Source organism: Atractosteus spatula, chromosome 1 (genome assembly GCF_055471065.1).
Source record: "Atractosteus spatula isolate fAtrSpa1 chromosome 1, fAtrSpa1.hap1, whole genome shotgun sequence".
NCBI classification, from domain to species: domain Eukaryota; kingdom Metazoa; phylum Chordata; class Actinopteri; order Semionotiformes; family Lepisosteidae; genus Atractosteus; species Atractosteus spatula.
In genome coordinates this window covers 26,383,871-26,407,911 of record NC_142706.1, presented here as the reverse complement: position 1 = coordinate 26,407,911, position 24,041 = coordinate 26,383,871, and the positions used below count along the sequence as shown (strand labels likewise).

The following is a 24,041-nucleotide window of genomic DNA, read 5'->3' as shown; positions in this document are numbered from 1 at the left end:
CTTCTATATTGCATTAAAATTGGAATGTTTTTTACAAGTGTAAATCCACCTATTTTCTAACCTCTTTATCCAGGACAGGTAACAGTCTCACCAATACTATTTGGTAACATTTTTTACGATTTTGACAGACTTCAGAATGCTTCGGCTGATGCTTAAAAATGTAACATAATGCGTAGTGTAGTAAAAGAGCTATTGAGCACGGTACATCTTTCCGCCTGTGAAAAGATTTGCATATGTAGTTTATTCTTATCTGTGTGAAAACAGGAAATACAGAGGGAGCTTCAGAAGTTAAACAGAGGTCTGGAACACCCTGTCTCAAACATAGACGTTTAATAAACTGTGTGAAAACAGTGACAAATCACCCAGAACAAAATACAATTTTAAAATATAAGCAGTTTGAAATTAATAGTTGTTATTAATAAATCACTTAACTTTGAACATGTTGTGATATTTAGAAATGCCAATAGTGTCCATCATATTTACTATTTTAATTTTTCAAAGAAATGTTTTTGTTAAAAGAAAACTCATGCCGGGTGCTGGGTTCGAACCCCCCGACCTCCAGCATGCGAGTCACATGCCAAAGCCATTACACCAAGGCGCCACTTGACAGCTTATGTCATAGCTGAAAAGGGTAGGCAAAATGTTTTCAAGTAATCATGGGTGAATGAGTCAAATTGATGCAGATGTTTACAAAGAAAGTGGACAAGAAAGAACAAGAAACGGTAATCCTTTGCTTTTTTTACTTCGATAACAAGCGCAAGTATTCATAGAAAAGGTTATTTTGGCCAGCCAATCACATGCTGTGGTGTTCTGCGCTATTCTGCAGATAAATTCGCGCAGTATGGGGTTTTACCACGCATTTTGAATGGCTTCATCTGTATGGTCCAGGCTCTGGTGCTTTCCAGGCACAGAATTAGCTGTATCTGCCAGGTTGGCTGGGCTTTTGTTGTTCCTCCTGCGTATATATCCAACCAAATGCAGTCTGTACTTTCTGCTTTCTCAACTGTACTTGCTGATCCAGCTAGGTCCTTAACATCTTTGCTTCTTTATCTTATTTTGAGTGTAATTTCGACTATCCATTGTACTATTCTCATTTACACTCTATCTTGTAACTTCTATTTTTTTAATGCCCAACATTGTTCTTCCTTTATAAAAGCTGGTCTTATTATTGTTCATCAATCTTTTTTTAAATCGTCCTCCTGCCATTTCTTCTAATCTATTTACTATTTTGACTGTTTTGACACCCTGTTTACGTTCTTCTTTCTTTCATTAGTGTAGTGTTGAACCTAGATATAACTGTTGCAAAATCTTTTCTTGCTTGTCCCTTACTTGAGCCTTCATTTTGTCTTCCTAAAATGTAAATATTTTTGTCTTTGCCCTTCTTACAAACATTCCTGCCGTTCCTGCTGCTGTTTTTGAAATTATTGTTTGTCATTATCATTGTCCTTAGTTAGCAGCATAAGTAAACACATTTTACATCGACATTTCAAATTAATATTTCATAGTCTTTCAATTAAATATTGACAATGTCGAATCTGACCAATAATACATGCATTTTCTCTTACAACAGTTAAAACATTGAAGAAATGGCAAATAAAATTACAGCGAACAGGATAAAACAATATATAACTGTTGTAAGAGAAAATGCATTCTTCTGTTTCTTCTGAGCCCCTCCTATCTTTGTTCCACCAGCATGTTTGTTTTTTGTCTTATCACCTAGTTTAGTTTGTTTTAACACAATTCCTTGTTCCAATAACACTGCTTTAGCTAATTCCTGTATTCCTTTTACACCTTCTTGACATTTCCACTGCAGTATTGTAGCTTTAAATTGATACTTAGTTTCTCCTGTAAGGTTTCATATTTTGGGTTTTAATTTCTAGCTGTTGTTGCTGCTTTCTTGCCTTCTCTTCTGTTCTCTTTTGGTTAAGTCCATCTCCCGGTATTATTCAGCTCTTACGCAGCATATGTGTTATAGTCCAGTAGCTCTTTTTTTATTTATAGTAAAATTTGACTTTGATGATTTCTGTATGATATTAAAAGATCATGTTTCTTGGGAATAGATGTATTTGCAGTATTCATTTTTGAACTCTCTGCCATCTCCGTAATCAGTTCTTGTTAGTTGTTTTTAGCTCCAAATCCTTGACCTATATTTATGGTCTCAACTGTCTTCCAACAGTTTTTCATTATTATATCTCGGTGAGACTCACTTCAACTCTGTGACTCCACCACACAGCATCTTCTGTTTATTTTCTCAATGGAGATGGTTTTGACCTTTCTTTTCTATAGCACACTTGCATGATCTTCTTTGGCTGTAGCAGGGTCTCTACAGTATCACTTGTCAATTTCTCATCTCATTTCTCAAGATGCTAGATGTTCATTGCCTTTAGGGAATACTGTAGTATTTTTCAAAAACTCAATAACAAGTAAGTGTAATAATAAGTGCACAATAAGTGTAGGGGTTTTGTGAATTTACTGGGATAGTTTGGTAATTGTAGCAGCAATCACGAGGTGGTTCGTTATGGCTTTTAGAGAATCGATCGATCAGCGAAGCACACACATGGATTCAATACATAAATTGTGCATAAAACATATAACAGTCTGCCTGGATACAGGTGGCAGATCTTATTGTGAGGGTTATCAAAGTGCAAGGTATATAATCACGAAGAGATGCAAAGAATATGCTTCAATATACTATTCGGCTATACTATCGTTAATCAGTCTACATTAGCTACTCAGAAGTAAATACATTTCTTATATGAATTGAATTGATATCAACTTGTGTTGAGGTAACAATTGAATTCTCGAGATGCAATGCAGAACATTGGGTTTACTTATCCAGATATGAATTTGTATTTCCCGGCACGGGCACCAAAGACCAGCTAGCGGCTGCGTCCAATCGCTGCGGCGTTCAATAGGCGTTGTCTTTAGGGCGAAGAAACTCGGTTTGCTTCCGGTGTAGCGCTGTTGCTGAATAAAAACTTATTCAGTTTGTTGACAAGAGTCCAAACATATACTCCGGTGATCAAGCGAAGCGTCCGCGTTGGCTAGCAATTTACGTACGGGCATTCTTGGGGCCGACACTTTGCTGAAACAAGGTTCCAGTCCCTATACAGACAACACCGGCCATCATGTGATTGTCTCTGAGGGTGTGAAAAGTGGCCAGAGAAGCAAAGTTTTTGAGCTGTGTAGTGTCTTTTAAACCAGGACCAAGACAGATGGTGATTGGTCGAAAGTTTAGCGGGCATTTCAGACCCACGTGGGGTTACCACGCCCTAGAGGTTCCTGATTGGTTGGTCAAGGTGAGAGATGAGTCACAATGACCTCTGACATCTAGGACCGCAACCCAGATGTTGTCAAGAATCTCACAGGCAGATAAGCGCCAGGAATAACCATTGATCATGATAGCCAAGCATGGCTGGGCGCATCCCCACTTGGGATCTGTTCCTTATCTGAGAGAAAACACCCTAAATCAGAACTTAATGAACAGCTTCTCTGTGGCTGCACCGCAGAGATGAGAAAGAGAGATCGGGCCTAATTTAGGAAAGCACAGCAACACTTAATTCTGTCTTATTAATAAGTATTGCTGCTACACAAGCATGAAAGTCCAGGAACCATATTGTATGTTTAGTTGGTCAGACTGACACCAGCCATTCTTACTGGCAGTGGGTCTTGCTATTGTTCTAAAGGAGTAGTCACATGACAGTGAGGGATTTGTACTCAGAAGACTGTTTTTGTGTGACTTACTATCTCAACAAGTAATAACTCAGGGTAGCATGGTGGCATAGCTGGGGTCCTGGCTTTATTTCCAGACATCAGGTATTATATACTGTATATGTTCTTCCTGTGTTTGTGTGAGTTTCCTCCCACAGCCTAAAAAATACTTGTAGGCTAATTGGCTTCTGGGAGAGTTGACCCTGGTATGCGAGTGTGTTTCTGGATGTCTGTATGTGAGTCTGCTTTCACCTCTGCATTTGTACATCTGCCCTGCAATGGGATGGTATTCCATCCAGGATGTACCCTGCATTGCAACCATTACTTGTTGGGATGGGTTCCGGCTCCTCTGCAACCCTGAATTGGATTAATTGACTAGAAAAAGAATGGATGGATTTGTATGCTCTTGACTTTGTAAAGTTTCTGGGAGCTGTCAATTGGAAAGTATCTTATGGCAGCTGATAAATGTTGCAAATAACTAATCATGAAGTTTTATGCACAATTTTCTGACAAGTATAGTTCAGCTCTGCTACAGCTGAATGTGTACCATTGACAAGCTGTCTGACATAACACTGCAGGCTCTTCAAACACTCACATCTTTTGTACATCCTGTAATCTGCGATACTGGCATTTATTATTCTTGTAGGTGTATTAGATTTAGCAAAGTATAAATGTGTAAATTGTTCCAAGTGTTATTAAAACCATAATATTACTCTCTATGGTATGATTATTGTTAATGATTTTGAGTGAATCATTGTTCTACAACCTCTTCACATGTTTCTTTTTATGTCCTTATGGTCTACTATCTGAAGTTAATTTTAAATAACTGCCAGTGTCAAACGTTTTGTAGCATATGTAATTTTTTACAAATGTCTATATGTCTGTTTATAAAAAGTGGCTGTTTCTTGAAAGAAGCCAAAGACATTTCTATGCAGCAGGAGTATTACATATTCAGGTGATGTACAGTATGTGGGGTTAAGAGAGATTTTTTCTTTCATAACCCCTTCTGCTTTTAGGGTAATCCTGGTGTAGTGACATGCATGGACAGCAAGACTCACGGGCTTCAGACCGGACAGTGCGTCACTTTCCGGGAAGTTAATGGCATGTCGGAGTTAAACGGAACCATTCACCAGATTACAGGTAGGGAGACAGTGTTTTTAAGTGTCAAAAATGTAAACAAATTACCTTCCCTTTCATCACTTCTCTCAAAAAATGGCTGAATGAGATATTCTGATTAATTAGCTACTAAAATCCAAAAGAGTTAGATAAGCGGAACTGTCCTTGTCTCATTTGCATATTTGTTTCTAATGTACAACAGAAATTAAAATCTAGAAAGTTTGCCTTCATTACTACAAATCATCAGCTGCTGATGAACTCGTGCAAAAACACTGAAAATCCAGCATTGTAGTATTTTCATTCTATACTTCTTTATATATTTTCTCTTTTGTGGATAACTGTTTTTTTTCCCCTTGATTATCATTATGAAATGAGAAATCCACTGTGTGATTATATACAGATCCAGCCATTTAAAATGCGCGAAGTACACTGCGTCAAAACGCGGTAGGCTTGGCGCATCACAGCGCATCATAATGCATCATGCAACATGTTATGATGATAATATCTGGAATCACCTTGTAAAACCGCCAGGTGGAGCTAATAAAGCTTAACCTCTCATATACAGCATTGGAGCTGTCGCCAGAAAACGCCCAGTTTTGAATCCCGGTCACTGCTGAGGGACAATCTTTTTCCAATTAAGAATTTAAGTTGTGTACTCTTAAGACTTTTAATAATTTTAAACTGTGTATTACAGCATGTTAATCATTAAACATTAAAAAGTTGGTATATTTTATAAAAGCAAAATTGCTCAGTTGGACAGAAGTACACAACCTACCACCTTTATCATAAATATTTTAATTCTGTATAAATATTTTATGCATCAAAGTCTTTATGGTAGATGGACAGGCTGTAAGCACAAAGTATTACCGTGGTCCACTTTCTTTGTAACCGTCTGCATCAGTTTAACTGTTGGGACACGAAAATACTTCAATTTTTAATTGACAAAAAGTAACACCACACTCTCTTGTTTAAACTGATTGTTTTGTTGCTGCACTGTCTGTTAAACCAGAGGAAAAGAGCACCACTTTCTTGGAAGCATTTTGTTGATCTGATCACGTTTTCTTTTCCAATCATACAAAGTAAGATTTGAGAATATCTGATTTACCATGCCTATAATGGTTTCCCAGAGATTGCTCATAAACGATAATAATTTAGGAACATAAACATATTATGTAAACTGTATATGGCTGGTATTGGTAGTTTAAATAAAAAATACGCACCACTATTCCACTTTCTTCCTAAACATTTTAACCATCAAAATCTTTCATTTGGTTACATACTGTGGTTATTTTGGAAAAGTTTTTACATGCTCCTTCTAATTAAAATTAAGTTTATATACAGTACAAAATGCAGTATGGACAAATGGACAAAAATGCAGGGTATGCAGCATGGACAAATATGCCAGAATCCCAGGTGTGTGTTGCTGTGCTGAGGCTGCTGTGCAACTGTTTTTACTCAATGCATGTGACTAGCTCCAGTATACCTGAGTTGTGTTATAGCCTACATACTTAAAAAAAATGGTGTTCCTTAAATCAGTCATGTTATGGAAACTCACATTGTAGCAGAAATGACTGGATTAAAAATCCTCAAAGTGAAAGACAGTCATTCCAGCAGATTTCTTGGAATCAATAATGGAACACAAGTGGAAAAGTAGGAAAGTACTTGTAATTTGAGAACATGGGACATTAAATTTGAAAACATTGAACAAGGATTATGGGTTTATGGAATAAGCTACCCATCAGTTATTGAAACTGATATGCTAACTTCTTTCAAGAAAAGATGGAATGAAATCTTTGGATCAGTTTAGCTACTGACTACCAAATGGGCTAGATAGGCTGAATGGCCTCTGCCTGCCACTTGTTTGTGAACTTTCTAATGTCTTTTAATATTATTATTATTACCATCACTTTATTAACCCTTTGCAATTTCTTGCATTAGGAATTGTCTTTTCGCATACCCCAGCTTGCTCTCCATGAGATACACAGACAGGGAGAGAGCCTGGGGTCAGAGCGCAGGGTCTGCCATTGTACGGCACCCCTGGAGCAGTTGGGGTTAAGGGCCTTGCTCAGGAGCCCAACAGAGTAGGATTCCTCTGCCAGCTGCGGGATTTGAACCGGCAACCTTCCAGCCCCAGGCGCAGATCCTTAGCCACAGAGCCACCGCTCCGCCCCAGAGGATCTCCTACAGACACTCTGTATCCCTTGGATTTGGTAGTGCAGTAGTAGTTTCCCAGAACAGAAAATCTGTTTTATGCTTAGTCTTACTGTTTTTTTTATTGTTCATGTATGTCTTTCCTACAACTTTGGTGTACAGATAGCCATTCATAATGTGTGGTAAGTCATTGCTGTGTTAAGAGGCTCTGCAACATACAGATGCAGCCATTCAAAACGAGCGGGCGATACCGCATTATTTTGCGGTGCGCTTTACGCAGTCTACCGCGAGTTACCGTAAATTCTCGTATAGTACCGCAAGTAAAATAATAGTATCCGGAATTTCCGCAAGGTGGAGCTAATAAAGCTCAACCTCTCATGTTTGAGCTGTCGCCATCAAAGTCTTTAACGAAGATATTACTAATAGTATTAATAATGAATGACCTTGGACAAGCTGTAAACTCAAAGTATTGCCCTGGTCCACATTCTTTTTTTCATTGACTGTCTTTGTAAAAGTAACACCACAGCATTTCGCAATCACGCATTTGTTTCCAATCATGCAAAGTACAGTAATTTTTGAGAATCGATTCACCATGCCTTTCACATGCTCATAAAAGAGATTGATTTAGGAACATAAACATATTACCGTATGCAAACTGTACTGTATACAGTATGTATATGTATATTTAATGTCTTAACTGTGCCCGTTTAAGTATTGAATATTTATATGGAATTTTACCACTGAAGGGAAATCTTAGTAGCTGAGCATAAAAAGAATAGGAGCATACTGTAACGCGTGTGAAGGCCATAAACGATATTAATTTTGGAACTTAAACATACAGTATATAGCTGGTCTCAGTACTTTAAAGAAAACATACACACCAGTATTCCATTTCTCCCTAAACATTTTAAGCATCGAAGTCTTTAACTAACGTAATACCGGAGTCAACAAGCATACTTTTAGAATTTGATTAAAAGGGAATATAATATGGAATCGCGTATCTAAAGAAATTAATAACGATATAATTATATTCATGTACCGCAACACAAGAATAGTACACACTGTACATTGTCTGTTGATTATGTTTCTGTAGTGCTTTTTCAGCACTCTGCATGTGACCTTGCCGGTGGCGCTGTGGGTTAGGTTCCTGACTCCCACGTCACACGGTCTGTGATCGAATCCCGCTGGAGCCATGACTTTTTTTTTAACAAACATTTCTTTGAAAAAATGAAACGTTTCCCTGAGTCAGAGATTAAATAAAACCTCACTCGCACCAAACAAATTTATATTTCTAAATATCACAACATGATCGAATTTAAGTCATTTTAATAACAATGAATAGTCACCTAGGCGTTACAATATAAACATTTATATTGATTTAAATCGCATTTAAATCGCCTTTATTTAAAACCCATAAATAAAGCTGATACTGTTTAGACTTTTAATTATTTAAAACTGTATTACAGCAGCACAATGCACAATGCAATGTAAATCGCTATGTTTGTCTTCTGTGTAATAATGTTCACCTCTCTGTCCAGCAAATGAACAATAGTAATAATAATGAACTTTATTGTATACGGCGCCTTTAAAGGTGGCTCCTCAAAGCGCATTACAGGTTAAAAACAATAACAACAATACTGTTAGGCTGGGCAAACAATTTTTTTTTTAAAGAAATACAAAATGAGATATAATGATGTGTTCCAGCTTAGACATTAACGAAGAGCATAACACGTGTACTGTATACACTGCAAGTACAACCCCCCTCTCTGCAGGAGTGCTGGCTGTGACGAATTGAACCGGTTTCACGGGTATTTTCAAAGTAGAAGGGGGCGAGATTTCCAGCGAAAGACACCTCCCCCCCTCAAAAACCCAGTAAGTACAGTACTTACTTGTTAAGAAAGCTAGGCTCCTCAATGAAATTGCTTTAACATGCTAATGCGTTGGTGTAACAGTCCGGAAGACAATGAACATATTCTAGCCCTAAATGAATTAATAGCAAACATGGTTTACATAAAATACATTTTTCCAAGAAAGTTTAGCCTTTGTCACTAATGAAACCACTAAACAAAGACATAAATATAGAAATCTTAAGATTTTTAAAATACATGACTTTGCTAAAATTTATTTAAAAATAAAAACGATTACAAATGCCAGTGGAGAGAGAGAACAGGGGAGGGATGTTGGTTTTGCATAAGGGGCGTGGCTATGGAAATGAGGTCTATTTGGAAATGTGGAGTTACATGTTCTGGCTGTTTGTGAATTATCGTTGTTGGGTATGGAGTGTTGAGGTATTGATTTTGTGTAATGCTTTATGTTGAAAATTGAGGTGGATTTTGTTTATAATAAAGAGGATAAACTGGGATGGGAGGAGGGTTTGGTTTTGCATAAGGGGCGGGATTATGATAATCGGAGGAATTTGAGAGAGTTTAATGGTTTGATATATTTGATTTTGTATTGTGGTTGTTATCTATGTTTTTGGTTGGTATTATGTTTATATGGTTGTTTTTGTTGGTTGGTCATTATTATGGTTATTAATAATACGATCTATAGTTGAAATCTGAGCCTAAATAAAAAGAAAAAGCATTTTCAGAAAGCAATTACGCTGTGTTTATGTAGAATAAGTGATTAGGTTTATGAGCAATCTAATTACTTATTCGTTTAAAACACTATATAAAATAAAGTTTATTATTAATTTGCTGGACAGAGTGGTGAACATTATTATGCATAAGACAAAGATAACGATCCTGATCAGTTTAGAAATCTGTGTACACTGTAAGGTTTTTACTTCTTAAACTTTTAAAATACACGTTTCGAATAGAAATAAATCCTCTTCCTGGTACAGTATGTATAGCAAACCAGCACGTCTTTTTTCTCCAATCAGAGGGGTGTCAGATGGTGTCAGCCAATCACCATTCTGAAGCCCTACCGTAATCTCTGGTATGGGGAGACCCCAGAATTCTGTCCCATAGTTTAGATAGATGATAGATACTTTTATTGATCCCGTGAGGGAAATAAAGTAAATAATTTTCATTTTAGGAAATTATTAAACGCTCGGTTAAAAGCAAAGGAGATTGTCTGTTATAGTGGACATAAAAACAAGAGTTCGCTGGCATTATATCCTAGAAGACACAGACCGGCGCCAGACCGGGAGAATGCCCGCAGCGTAAAAGAAAATGCCTGATGAACTAGGGATTGGACAGTTTCCAAGTGCTTGTACAATCGATGGAAATGTTCAAATAAATGTGCAAAAGAAATAAACAAAATAATCATTTATTTCTTTATCATATTGGCTAGCTAATGTCCGCTCTTTGCTAGTTAGTGGCTGTGTTTCTGCGTTGGGTAGCAACGGGTGACTGTTCTCAGGCGGAAGATGTAAACAGCTTAATTTTCGTGTTAAATAATTTTTTAAAATTAAAATTCATTCTATACAGCAATCGCATATTTGGGTACCGTTTCATAAAACTTTCATGCTTAAAATGTTTAGGGAGAAATGGAAGACTGGTGTGTATTTTTTCTTTAAACTACCAAGACCAGCCATACACAGTACAGTTTACATACATACAGTAATGTTTATGTTCCTAAATTAATATCGTTTATGACCTTCAGATGCGTTATGCTCCTCTTCATTTTATGCTCAGCTACTAAAATTTCCCTTTAGTGGTAAAATTCCATATAAATATTCAAAACTAAGCGGATTAAAATGTGCACAGTAAAGACATTAAATGATTAAATCTTTTCACTACCAACCAATGCACCACGAGTGCCCCTGTCGGTCATTTTGGCCAGCCAATCACTTACCGCGGTGCCCTGCGGTGGCTTGTGGGTAGTTTACCGTACCGCGGGTTTGTACCGTGCATTTTGAATGGCTGCATCTGTAGTGCAGTGTACTTTAACTGGGTCCTACCGGACTTCTTTAAATCCACTTAATATGGAACATTAATATAGAATTATGTAAATAAAGATTACATAATACATTTTTTGTAGGTGAAAATAAAAATAACAGAAGTATAATGTCTCTGGAGGTCATAAACAAAATTGGGCAAGTGAAAATGGCCCAATTTTCTACTACTCTGCTTCTGATTTTGCCCCCAGAATGTGCAGTGAATTTACTGCCTAAGTGATTAGATCAAAATGGATATTAATACAAATGAGTTTTCTCATTGACCTTGAAGAATTTATTGACTGTTTTTGGGAAAGCTAAACGCCCCATACACATACTAAGTTCAAGTGAGTCTGAAGAGGACAAAGACGATAACTGTCAACAGTTGGTATCTGTGTTGGATCTGCTACAAAACATTGTTAGTGACATTGGTGAATTAAAAGAGGCAGCAACCCTCAGTAATACACTGATTGAAGAATTCCAGATAGAGAATAAAACGCTAAGTGAAAAAAGTCGCTGTGCTCACTCAAGTAACAGAAAAGCTGCAAAATGAAAACTCATGACTGAAGGACTTCTTCTGGACTTGCAGTGTTGACGTATGAGAAGAAATATTATAATGGGAGTATAGGAAAAAAAGAAACGCGTACAAACTGAGGAGTTGGTAAAAACGTTTATGAAAGATGAGTTGAGGTTAACAGAAGATCTGGTTGATAAAATGAGCTTTGAATGGGTGCATCGTATAGGGAGTAGGAGGTGATGGAACATCACTGGTTAAGATAGTGGCACGCACGGATGCAGAGGCTGATCTGGGTCTGGGAAAAAATTACCCAAAATGTTGTCCCAGTGTTAAATGATGTCTCTTGTCCAATGTTTTCAAACGATTACGCTCGCCTGACCCTGCTGGAAATTGAAAAACGATGCAAGGACTACTTGCTGAGTATTCTGATGAAGAAGCTGAAGGAGGAGCTAAGTAGCCTTGGCTTACTGAGAGGATCAGGTCCTGGGACAGCGGCGCAACCTGTTGCAGGTGCTCAAATGAGGAGGCGGGAAAAGCGGTGTGAAAGAAAACAGAAACGAGGCAAGAGGGCTGGAATCTGTTACAGGCTAAAAGCTAACCCTAACAGACCGCTCTCCCATCAATTTTTCTTTCCATCGTCCATTCTCTGGAGAACAAGCTGGACTACCTAAGACTGCAACGGGCTGCTCAGTGAGAGATGGAGTGCTGCATCTTTATTTTTACTGAAACATGGTTAAAGGACAATATTTTGGATACGGCCATTCAGCTAGATGGAATGACTTTCTTCCGTGCAGACAGAAACGTTTCAGAGACCTGTAAGTCTTGCGGAGGTGGTTTGTGTGTTTAAACAACAAACGGTGCGGAAATGCTGCAGTAGTCTCTAATTACTGCTTACCGCTAGTGGAATTTATTACAGTTAACTGTTGGCCCTACTATTAATCAAGGAAGTTTACTATGGTTATTATTGTGGCTGTGTACATCCTGCCCAGCGCTGACTCCAAAGAGGCACTACGAGTCCTTTATGGGGCCATCAGTGATCTGCAAACTGCTCATCCTGACGGCTTTTTCATTGTTGCCGGCGACTTCTATCACACAGATTTTGTCAGTTCTGCCTAAATTTTATCAATGTTAACTTTGCAACCAGAGGAGTGAACATACTAGACTTAGTTTATACAAACATCCGTGACACATGCAAGACTGTTCCCCACCCCCCATGGACTACTCTGACTACATCTCTGTTATGCTAATCCCAGCATACAGACCGCTGCTCAAGACCGTGCCAAACCGGTTTTGAAAGATATCAGAGTATGGCCAGATGGAGCCATGTCAGCCTTACAGGACCGTTTTGAGCACAAAGACTGGAATATGTTCAGAGAGGCTCATCAACTTAGAGGAGTATGCAACATCTGTGACTGGCTACATCAGCAAATGTGTTGATGACATCACTGTTTCCAAATCCACCATCATACGGGCCAACCAGAAACCATGGCTGACTGCAGAGGTCCATGCAGTGCTAAGAACCCGTGATGCTGCATTCAGATCAGGCAACAAGGCAGCCCTCAGGACTGTGAGGGCCAACCTGTCCCTTGCCATCAGGGAGGCAAAGTGCACCTATGCATGAAAAATCCATTGCCACTTCCTGGACACCAGAGACATGCGGCACATGTGGCAGGGCATCCAGGCCCTTACTGATTACAGGACTACCCCACGAGTTAGTGATGGTGATGCCTCTCTCCCAGATGTGCTGAACAACTTCTATGCACGGTTTGAAGCAATGAATGTTAAGCCTGCGAGGAAAACCACACTTCCTCCCGATTAGGTGCTTTGCCAGTCCGCAGCTGATGTGAGGAAAACACTAGCCAAAGTTAATCCACGTAAGGCTTCTGGACCTGATAATATACTCAAGGAAGTATATGCTCAAGGAATGTGCAAGAAACCTAGCTAACGTCCTCAAAGATATTTTTAATATCTCCTTGTGCCAGGCATTCATCCCCTTATGCTTCAAATCCACCACTATTATACCAGTGCTGAAGAAGTCAGCCGTGTCCTGCCTCAATGACTATCACCCCGTGGCACTCACACCAATTATCATGAAGTGCTTCGAGAGGCTAGTCATGAGCTACATAAAGTCAAGACTCCCTACCCCTCTGGACCCTCAACCGTTCTACTTACTATGCTGTATCTCTTGCCCTTCACCTGGTCCTGTCCCACCTAAAAAAGAAAGACTCTTATGTAAGAATGCTGTTTGTTGACTTCAGTTCAACATTTAATACAATTATCCCCCAGAAGCTGACAGAAAAATTGAGCTTGCTGAACCTTAACACCACCTAAAAAAGAAAGAGTCTTATGTAAGAATACTGTTCGTTGACTTCAGTTCAACATTTAATACAATTATCCCCCAGAAGCTGACAGAAAAATTGAGCTTGCTGAACCTTAACACCTCCCTCTGTGACTGGATTCTGGACTTTCAGACCAAGAGACCTCAGGCAGTCCAGATCAGTAATGACATCTCCAGCAGCATCACTATGAGCACTGGAACCCCCCAGGGCTGTGTGCTCAGTCCACTGCTGTTCACATTGATGACTCATGACTGTACTGCCAAGCACAGTTCAAACTGAATCATCAAGTTTGTCGATGACAGGACAGTGGTGGGCCTCATTAGCAACAACGATGAGTCACCATACAGAGAGGAGGTGGAGCAACTAGTGGACTGGTGCACAAACAACTAGCTATCTCTTCATGTAAACGAAAGAGATTCATTGACTTCAGGAGGATCCACGCTGTGCACTCCCCACTGTACATCAATGGCTTCCCTGTGGAGACGGTTGGAAGCACCAGGTTTTTTGGTGTACACATTACAGATGACCTCACTTGGTTCCTCAATACCACCTCCCTAGCCAAGAAAACATAGCAGCGTCTCCATTTCCTGCAGCGACTGAGGAGGGCAAAGCTTCTCCCGTCAATTCATACCACTTTCTACAGAAGCACCATTGAGAGCACCTTGACCAGCTGTATCACTGTTTGGTTTTGGAATTGCAGTACTTCAGACCTCAAGACCCTGCAACGAATTGTGGAAACAGCTGAAAAGATCATTGGAGCCTCCCTCCCTTTAACTCGCATCAGGATATTCTTTTACTGCTGTTTAAAAAAACAAAGTTCCCTATGTGGAGGTGACTAGTTTTTTTTTAATGCACTTAAGTCTGTCGTTTTTTTTCCAATTATTAATGTTTTGTTTCGATTTAGTGTGAGAAGGTGAGAACAAAATTGGTCCACTATGGTAAGGGCCATACTGAAGTTAGTGAGAGGGAATACAGGAAGTGTGGGGGGGGAGGTGAGGAAGACACAGGAGAACATATTTTGGGAGTTGGGGTTAATTATCATGTTCTAGGACGAATGTATTAAAAACATCTAGTAGTGTATATTACAAATTTTATCAATGGAAAATCTTTTCCTAATGAAAACACTGAGTGACCCTCAGATGTCATGGGGGAATTTATTAGAATAACCAGCTATTACAAAAAGAAAAGAGAATCTGAGGAATCAGAATTGTTGTTTCCGATTAATGTTTTACAGACATTTCTCAGAAATGTAATGATCAAGATTGGAGTACTCCGATTTCTCTCCAGCTAAAGTATAATGAGTTACTGAGAAAAAAATAGTTTGTTATAAATAGGGCCCAGCTTAGGTATTGTCAAGAGGTAGAAAAGGCAAGGAAAATGTTGGCAGCCAGGCTGAAGAAACGTATGACATGTAATAATAGTATATATAGTATTACCAAGGCTGATGGAATGATCGCCAAAGATCAGATAGGAATTCAGCTTTTTTAAATTGTTATGGAAAGTAATATAAATCTGTAGTAAATCCAGAACTACCTGGCTGATACAGATTTCTCAAAATGGTCTGCACTTAAAAGGAATGTTATTGAAGAAGATATTGCTATAATAGAGCTTAGGGAAGCCATTACTTCTTTTGCACCTAATAAGTCGCCTGGACCAGATGGCTTCACTGCTGAGTTTTACCAAACTTTCCAGCTAGAACTTAGCCTACTTCTCTTGCAGTCATTTAGTGATATGTGGTTAACAGCTACTACTTCCTTATCATTAATGGAATCCTTGATAGCATTAATACATAAAAAGGGAAAGATCCTTTTTTATGTGTTGTAGTTATCATCCAATTCGTTTAATAAATATGGACAATAAGATTCTGGCAAAGATATTAGCAACCCGGTTATATAAATTTCTACCAAAGTAAATACATCAAGATCAGACAGGATTTATGAAAAATAGATTTTCTTCAGATATTACAAGCAAACACCTTAACCTGATGCATTATGGTAGTCTTGCTAAATCGCTGCCTGCTGTGTGCACAGTTGATGCAGAAAAGGCTTTTGACAGAATGGAGATGGTCCTAATTATTAAATTGATTCAAATGTTATGTACTAGGCCATTTACATCGATAATTGCTCATGCAGTTCTTTCAATTTTCACAGAAGTCCAAACAGCGATGTCCTTTCTCCCATTGCTTTTCAGTTGAGCCATAGAGACCTTAGCTTGTAAAATGAGAGCATCAGCAGAGTTTAAAGGTATAGAGGTTTATCGGAAAACTAATACAATTTCATCATATGCAGATAATGTAATATTAGTTCAGGTGGGTAGCTGCGTCAGCATGCGTAGGCTGCAAAGGAACAAGTAATAGGTTTATTCCATGCTGAAAAAAAGAAGAAAGAGAACACAACGTTTCGGCCGTGGAGCCTTCTTCAGGTGTGAGAGAGACAGGGCAGTAGGCAAAGGTAAAGTAGCGGGAGAACAAAGGTTGGGAGGGAGGAGGAGTGAGAGGCGGGAGTAGGGGACAGAAAGAGAGGCCAATCAAGAGGTGTGAAGTCAGAATGGGTGCAAAGAGGTGTGAAATGAAACTTCCAATGAATGGAGAAAATTTAAAAGAACAGTAGTCTGTCGTTAAGGGAAGGGAGAAGGTGTGATCCTAGCTGCAGAATAATTTTAGTTTCGGTGGTCTTTCTGATGTATGAGTTCGGAAAACCGTCTTTGAGAACACAGACGGAGAGATTAGAGTGGTCGTGGCCGTCAGAGGTGAAATGAGAAACAATGGGCTTGGAGAGATCTTTAATCTTCACAGCCCTGACGTGTTCTCTGAAGCGGTCTCCGAGTCTCCTTCCTGTTTCTCCAATGTAGATGGCTGGGCATTTACTGCAAGAGATACAGTAAATAAGGTTGCTGGAGGTACAAGATGCTGTCTGGGTGATCCGGAATTGTCCTGAGGGGCCTTGAATGAGTGTGGTGGTGGCTGTGTACTTGCAGGTGATACAGCGAGTTCTGTTGCAAGGAAAAGTGCCAGGTGTGGATGGTTGTTGAGGGCGGTCAAGGGAGCTGTGAACAAGGAGGTTACGCAGATTAGGTGGTCGGCGATATGAGATGATAGGGCGATCAGAAAAGAGGGCCCCAATGGAGGGATCATCCTGTAGGATGGAAAAGTTGTGGTTAATGGTCCTGGGGATAGGAAGTGTGTTAGGGTGGTAAGGAAGCACCAAAGGAAAGTGGTTGTTACGGCGGGAGTTCCTGATCGGGTTGATGGTCCGGGGGGTGTTTTTGGCTCGGGCAAGGGCCCTGTCAATCACACTGCTGGGGTATCCTCTGTTGATGAAAAATGAGTACATTTCCAGGGCTTGGTTCTCGAAGTCGATGTTGCTGCTGCATAATCGTCGTAACCTAAGGAACTGTGAAAAAGGAAGAGAGTTTTTAGTGTGGTTGGGGTGAAATGAGCTGTACAGGAGGTAGCTGTGTGAATCCGTGGGTTTGTAATAAACTGAAGTGGACAGTCGGGGGTAGTTGATAGAGAAGTTGATGTCTAGAAACGGAAGAGTAGTGGAAGATATGTTAACCGTATATTTGAGGGACGGGTGGAAGTTGGTGAAATGGTGCAGGAAGAACTCAAGCTGATCGTTGGAGCATGTGGCGGCACCGACGCAGTCATCAATATATCATTTGTAGAGGTCAGGGACATAGCCAGTGTAGGAAGCGAAGAAGCATTCTTCTACCCAGCCGACAAAAATATAGTCCAGCGTGTGCTTGAGGGCTGTAAGGCTGTCATTATGGGGAATGACGGTGTACAGAGATGTGATGTCCATGGTAAAAATGTAGCATTCGGTACCCTGAAATTGGAAATCATTAAAAAGTTGGAGCGCGTGGTTGGTGTCTTTGATGTATGAGGGAAGATCTTCAACCAGCGGTCTCATGAGGCTGTCGAGAAAGGCTGAGATGTAAGTAGTTGGACAGTTACATGCTGATACGATGGGGCGTCCAGGGGTGTCCGGTTTGTGGATTTTGGGGAGGAGGTAAAATTGAGATACCTGTGGATGTTCCATGATGAGCCGGTTTGCCTCATGGGGGAGCTCCTTACTGCTGATAAGAAGAGAAATGGTGGATACCACTTCCTTTTGGTAGTCAGTGGTAGGGTCCTGTTGGAGAGGGAGGTAGGCAGAAGTGTCAGTTAGTTGTCTAGAGGCTTCAAAGATATATAGATCCTTACGCCACTCCACAACAGCACCTCCTTTGTCCGCTGGTTTGATGACGATGTCATCCCTGTTGCGGAGAGACTGGAGCGCCTGATTTTCTCCTTGGGTGAGGTTAGACCTATGTTTACTGGGTATAGAGAGTGCCTTGGGAGCTTGATTAGTGCATTGGTTGATGAAATAATCAACTGGTGGAAAACGGCCAGAGGGGGGAGTCCAACAGCTCTGTTTGGGATTAATGTTGTTAATGACATCAATAACCGGGTTGTTATCAGCTGCCTGTGAAGAGGAATTGTCGGCAAAATGTGCTCTGAGACGGATCCTGCGGTAAAAGCGGTTAAGGTCGACATTGGTCTGGGGGATGTCCAGCTTCCTGGGAACTGGTACAAAACTGAGCCCTTTGCTGAGGAGGGATCGCTCATCCTGTGAAAGGGAAAGGTCAGAAGGTATGGTGACAACAAGGTTAGGGTTGGTGAGGGTGTTCGGGGTGTTGATGGTTTTCTTCTGTAGAAGGTGACTGAGTTTTTTGTCCTTCTCTGTAGTGAGAAACTGGTAGAGTTTAGAGTTGAGAGATCTAATGAGGTTAGTTATGAAGGGAAGATGATGTGGAGCTGTCAGCCGTAGAAATTCCTTAGCCTCTTTGATGTTGTTGTCGGAAAGAATAATCTGTTTTTTGAGGGAGAAAATGGTAGAGAGCATTAGTTTCCTAGAAAACATATGCCCAGCAGTTTCTAAGGCACATTGCCACATTGTTTTAAATTTTCAAGAGCTGTAATAGACAGATGTATTTTAATGCATCTTTGTCCTTTAATCAACTGGATCTCCAAGGTTTATAATAAATTCTTAACCTATTTACTAGCCAGAGTGGGATAGAGTATGTATTAGGACCTATTATGGAGCTACCCAGGGCCCTGCTATAGAAAGCAATGGAAAAAGTGAATGAAGCATTAATCATGAACGTTTTCCAGTGATCTATCATAAATCCACGTTGGATTAGGTTAGTCATCATTTCAAGACTAATAGTTAATTGTCAGAATTTATCAACAATTTATCAACAAGTTTTTCTTATTTACAATGCTGAACGTCTCTTCTTGGAGACTTACTAATTTTTTAGCTGAGTTAATTTATCAGAGCTGAGGCCACAAGTATTCACAGGAGTAGTCCAGCGCAGGACCCCAAGTCACAGTCCTTAAACATCAGCAAGTTGAAGCAGTGAAGAAGAATGTGCTAAAATGATCTAAAACTGATGCAGGAAATGATCAACAGTAATCGTAGTTTTTTAAAGTAATTTATTTTACTTAGTATTAACAGTATGCTCCGTTTGTGCTGTAAAAATTAGTGTTTGTGCTGCTTTGGTTCCCAACATAAAGCGATCTTTTTTTTTCAGCTACACTACAGCTGTGCAGGATAATCAACAGTTTTTTACTGTTATGATTTTGTTTATTCACTCTTAAATGTAGTATTATGTAGATTAAATTATATAATACACTATGTAAAGCAACATATAAATAGAAAAAGATACTTTTATTTTATATTTAAATTAGCAGTAAGACAAATATACATCATTTTAATGCAAATGTATACCCATTCACAATGGCCTAAAGCAATAAGCTATTTTTTATATAGCCTGCTGAGTAATCTTGCTTTATGAAACAGCCTTACCTTTATTTTTAATATTTAGCTTACTGTGAAAAATTAATTAAAATGTTAATATAGCATACAAATTAAATTTTATGATTTTTAAAAAAATATTAAGGGACAGAAATTATTCCCCACAAGGGTGGTCATTAGCTGGTATTCGAACCCAGGTGTTTTGTGCGACATTCCGGACCTCTTCCACTATCCACATTAACCATTCACTGTGCCACCTGGTGGTTTTACAAAGTTGTGCATTCCTGTATCTGTTTATCTAAAAAAATAATGGATGTTGGGCATTACAATGCATTGTAACGTAGCATTGACAGCCAATTCCTACTGTGTTTTCTGGTTTTGCTCTTGCATTTGTTGAATGGTCTGTAAGCTATTCTAAAGCTTCATTCCCTTCCATGGGGGAAGTATTTGTTAATGACTATGTACAAACAACCTTTTTAAAATGACTTTGAATTACAGACCTAAAGATGTTGCATTGTGTATTATTAATTTCTTTGTGATGTATTTTCTATGCATCATCTCCTAGACATTATGCGGTTATCATTAATGCAGTTATTATGTAAGTTAGAAAACGTTACCTTGACTTTGTGCACAAACACACAAAGTATTTCTGTTTTGGATTTTGTATTAATAACCAGGTAATTGGATTTCAACTAATACCTTGCTATTTCGTTTTTTACATTGTAGAGCTTCGATAAAAAGCCTCTCTAATATGAAATATATCAAATGAAATTTGTTCATTATTGTTATTCTAAACCTGATTTTTTTTTCAGTCCTGTCCCCCTATACCTTTGCAATAGGAGACACGTCTAGCTTGCAGCCATATATCCATGGAGGAATAGTACTTCAGATAAAAACACCAATGATGTACTGCTTTGTAAGTAAATCATTAGTCATTTAGCATTACATTGAAGTAAATTGCTTTGACAGTGCCTACAGTCCTTTAAGGTATTTTAATCTTGAAGATTCTATTGTAACCTATTCTAATTTATGTTGATTAAATTTGATTAAGATGTTTAATATCTTTAGTTATCCATTTATTAGCATTTTCAGATAATTTCTCATTTTTTCCAAAAAATATTAATAACACCAAGTTTGTATAATTCCTGACATAATTCATCTTTCAGACTTTTGTTTTGTCAGAATGCCTTTTACTAGGGTCTTGTATTCCAGTTTAGCACAGACACTACACAAACAAATACCAAAAAAATACTTCAATCCACAGTATTTCTTAAGTACACAGTAGAAAAAGTAATTGGATTGTATAAATGATTTCTAAAACAAATTATCAATAGGAAGATAGTGTCCCATCACCTAACCACTTGAATAATATTGCAATAATTGGGTTGTTCGATCTTTCATATCAAATGGTCATAAGTCCAAATTTGACTGCCTTTTTCAACCCAAACCATTATTGAAAAGTAAATTGTTTTATTTCAGACATATTTTGATTAGATAGAATTGGGATTTGCATAACACATAGCACACACAAGTACAGGCAATGGGATATAAAATACTTGTAATATGCAGTGCATTTTGAAAATTGAGAACATGATTAATCTATCACTGATTGATGAATGTCTAAAAGAGTCAGAAATGGTTTTGCAAGAAAAGACTGCATAAATATTAATAAACATATAAATAAAATAAGTTATTAGTTATTGTTATCTTATTAAAAAACTTATAAAAATTACTAAAAGAAAACATTGCTGAGGGTGAAAAAGTGTTAGATTTTTTAATTTAAACTTCAATATTTAAAGTAAGCTCCACAGTGATATAAGAAAGTACTTTTTTAATACCGCAAACTAAAACGTTTTTATGAATGCATTAAATTACATGTAATGTAGTCTTATCTTTAAATATAAATTTAATGAGAGCATTTAATGCATACATGAAATGGGATTCGACAACATTGTGGAAGCAAATACACTGATATGTTTCAAAACTGACTGTGATAGAATATCTTGGCTTGTAGGAAAATGATGAGCTCTGATGAGAGCTCTAAATTAACTGTTCTAGATTTTTCATATGCCTCTTATGTGGTGTTCATATAAATAAAAGTTATTTTTCAACAACAATGACACCACTCAAGTATATTAGTCTTTTCTGAAGCATTGGGGCTACTGTGGATAATGTTGGAGGCCTAGAAAAGTGATTTTTACATCCATCTCTTAACTACCCGGCGCATTGATGAGGAAACATCAGTCTAAGGTGTTTCTGCCTCCTATTCTTTGTACCTGATTTAGAAGCTGTTTGGAACCAAACACTTTGAAAATGCTTTTCATGTTTCTTGGGCCAGTCCTTCTGTTTTATTTTCAATCTGTTAAATTCAGCAAATAAAGAGTAATTGTGCATTAAAATGTGCAGAAATATGTCATATTTAAGTTTGTATCATGCAGAGGTTGTGTTAACTTCTTTTCACTTAGAGATTTATTGAAACATGCAATGCGACCAGGGGTGCCCAAATTGTATGTGGTCTGGAACAGGACACACACCTGTGCCTAGTTCCAGACATGACATCACACTGCCTTCTGTCTGCTGTCATTGTGGTGCAGTGTAAAACATTGACAAAATCAATGACTCACTTAGAGAAGTAGCACACCCCTAGGTGCATCACCACCTATATAATGTAGATAAACAAATATTTTTGGAAATAATATTCCAATATGTTTTAAGTGCTCTCAACTGTATGCCAGAATAATCTTTGAAGGCAGTTAAGTCTTAATTTAATGCAGTCCACTGACAGCGCATGGTACAACTTCTTCTTTGCTTTTCTTCAAGAAACCATGGAAGATGTTTTCTCATATTTCCAGTTCTAATTGAGTAATTTAATTGCACACCAAGAGACTTGTGGCCTTTAGCTATGTCAGAAGTATGTATTTTATTTTGTTTTCAATTATTCTGTTTCAGGAGAACATGGAGAAGCAGCTTTTAGATCCAAATATTCTCGGCCCTGATTTAAGCAAGCCTGAGGTGAGAGAACTTTTTGTTTGTTTCCTAATGACGATATAATCTCTCCAGTGGTAACTAGCAGTGTATTATCTTAGCCCAGATAAATCCAGTAATGCATATGGTGTTTTAATTTTGTCTATTTTAAATATTTTGAAGGGTTGACTGTAAAATATGGTACGAAAGAATTTATTTAAATTGTAAAGACTACACGGCTGTTTGAAATTTTTTATAACTTAAATGTCATTTTTCACTTTCACCAGTACTGAATATTATTTTTTAAATGTTTGTGCGTGTCCGTATGTCAATTTGTTTGCGTGTCATTTGCTGGGGGGGGGGTGTAGGAAAGCCCCGAGATTACTACTGGGTCAGCAGTGTTGGGAATTTGTATAAATTAACAGGACTTTCAAAGAGGAAGACAAATAAACTCTGGTGCTTCTGAGACACTTACAGAAGTGTAACAATACATGTATTATGCTGTCAGCTATCCATAATCAGTGAGTGGTTTGTCTAGTTTGTGATTGTTGGGAGCAACAGCACTGGTTTTTTCAATGATCACTGTTCAGGCATCTTACATGTACACTTGTATTACAGATGCAGCCACTCGGAATGTGTGTTAATTTTTATTACCACTGTATTATTTGCAGTACTGCGGCTCAGTATAGTGTGAGATTCATTGGCCAAAGATGATCAATGGTTCTTGTGGTGCGTTAGATGTTAGTGAATTTCTCTACTGTGCATATTTAAATCTACTTAATATTAAATTGGAATTATGTAACTAAAGGAAAGTTTTGGTAGCTGAAAATAAAAAAAAACATCTTCGAATGTCATAAACAATATTAATTTATGAATATATATATAGTTCAGGTGGGTAGTTGCGTCAGCATGCGTAGGCTGCAAAGGAACAAGTAATAGGTTTATTCCATGCTGAAAAAAAGAAGAAAGAAAACACAACGTGTCGGCCATGGAGCCTTCTTCAAGGGGTGAGCTCACACCTGGAGAAGGCCCCACGGCCGGAACGTTGTGGAGCCCTTCCCAGATTGATGAGCAGCAACAATTGCTTCTCTGAGTTCATTGCTGATGTCTTTTCTCCTTGACATGGTGTTAACACACACCTGAATGCTCCAGACAGTCAAACTGCCAAAATTCTGCTTTTATAGAGGTGGTCACACTTCCTGATGATCAACTAATCAAGTGCATTTGATTAGCAGCACCTGGCTGCTAATTACCTTCTTAATTCCTATGGAAGCAGTAAGGGTGTACTTAATTTTTCCCACATGGTTTCTGCATTTTGGCTTACTTTTTGTTGAATAAATAATGACATACTGTAGTGAAATCTGTTGTGTTGTCTGCTATTTGAGGTTAGATTTGTCTAATAATAGAAGCAGGTGAGGACCTTTTTTCACATGACTATATATATATGTTGAATATATAACTTATAATAGGAGGTCTGCTTTATTATTGCATCATCACATCATCATGATATTATTGTCCTTTCACACTCCCTCAAAGGCTATATTTGGAAGATGGTAAAACAGAGT

The 24,041-nt window shown here is 38.4% G+C and overlaps 1 protein-coding gene across 2 annotated transcripts in view; it reads left to right on the top strand.

Annotated features, from left to right (window-relative positions):
• The window catches only part of uba6 (ubiquitin like modifier activating enzyme 6), a 95,954-nt gene that overhangs the window by 19,430 nt on the left and 52,483 nt on the right, over positions 1–24,041 (top strand). For both annotated transcript variants that reach the window (XM_088933389.1, XM_088933445.1), the window contains exons 9-11: positions 4,728–4,851; positions 20,325–20,428; positions 22,462–22,524. In XM_088933389.1, coding sequence (XP_088789515.1) covers positions 4,728–4,851; positions 20,325–20,428; positions 22,462–22,524 — 291 coding nt within the window. The remainder of the gene's footprint in view (positions 1–4,727; positions 4,852–20,324; positions 20,429–22,461; positions 22,525–24,041) is intronic.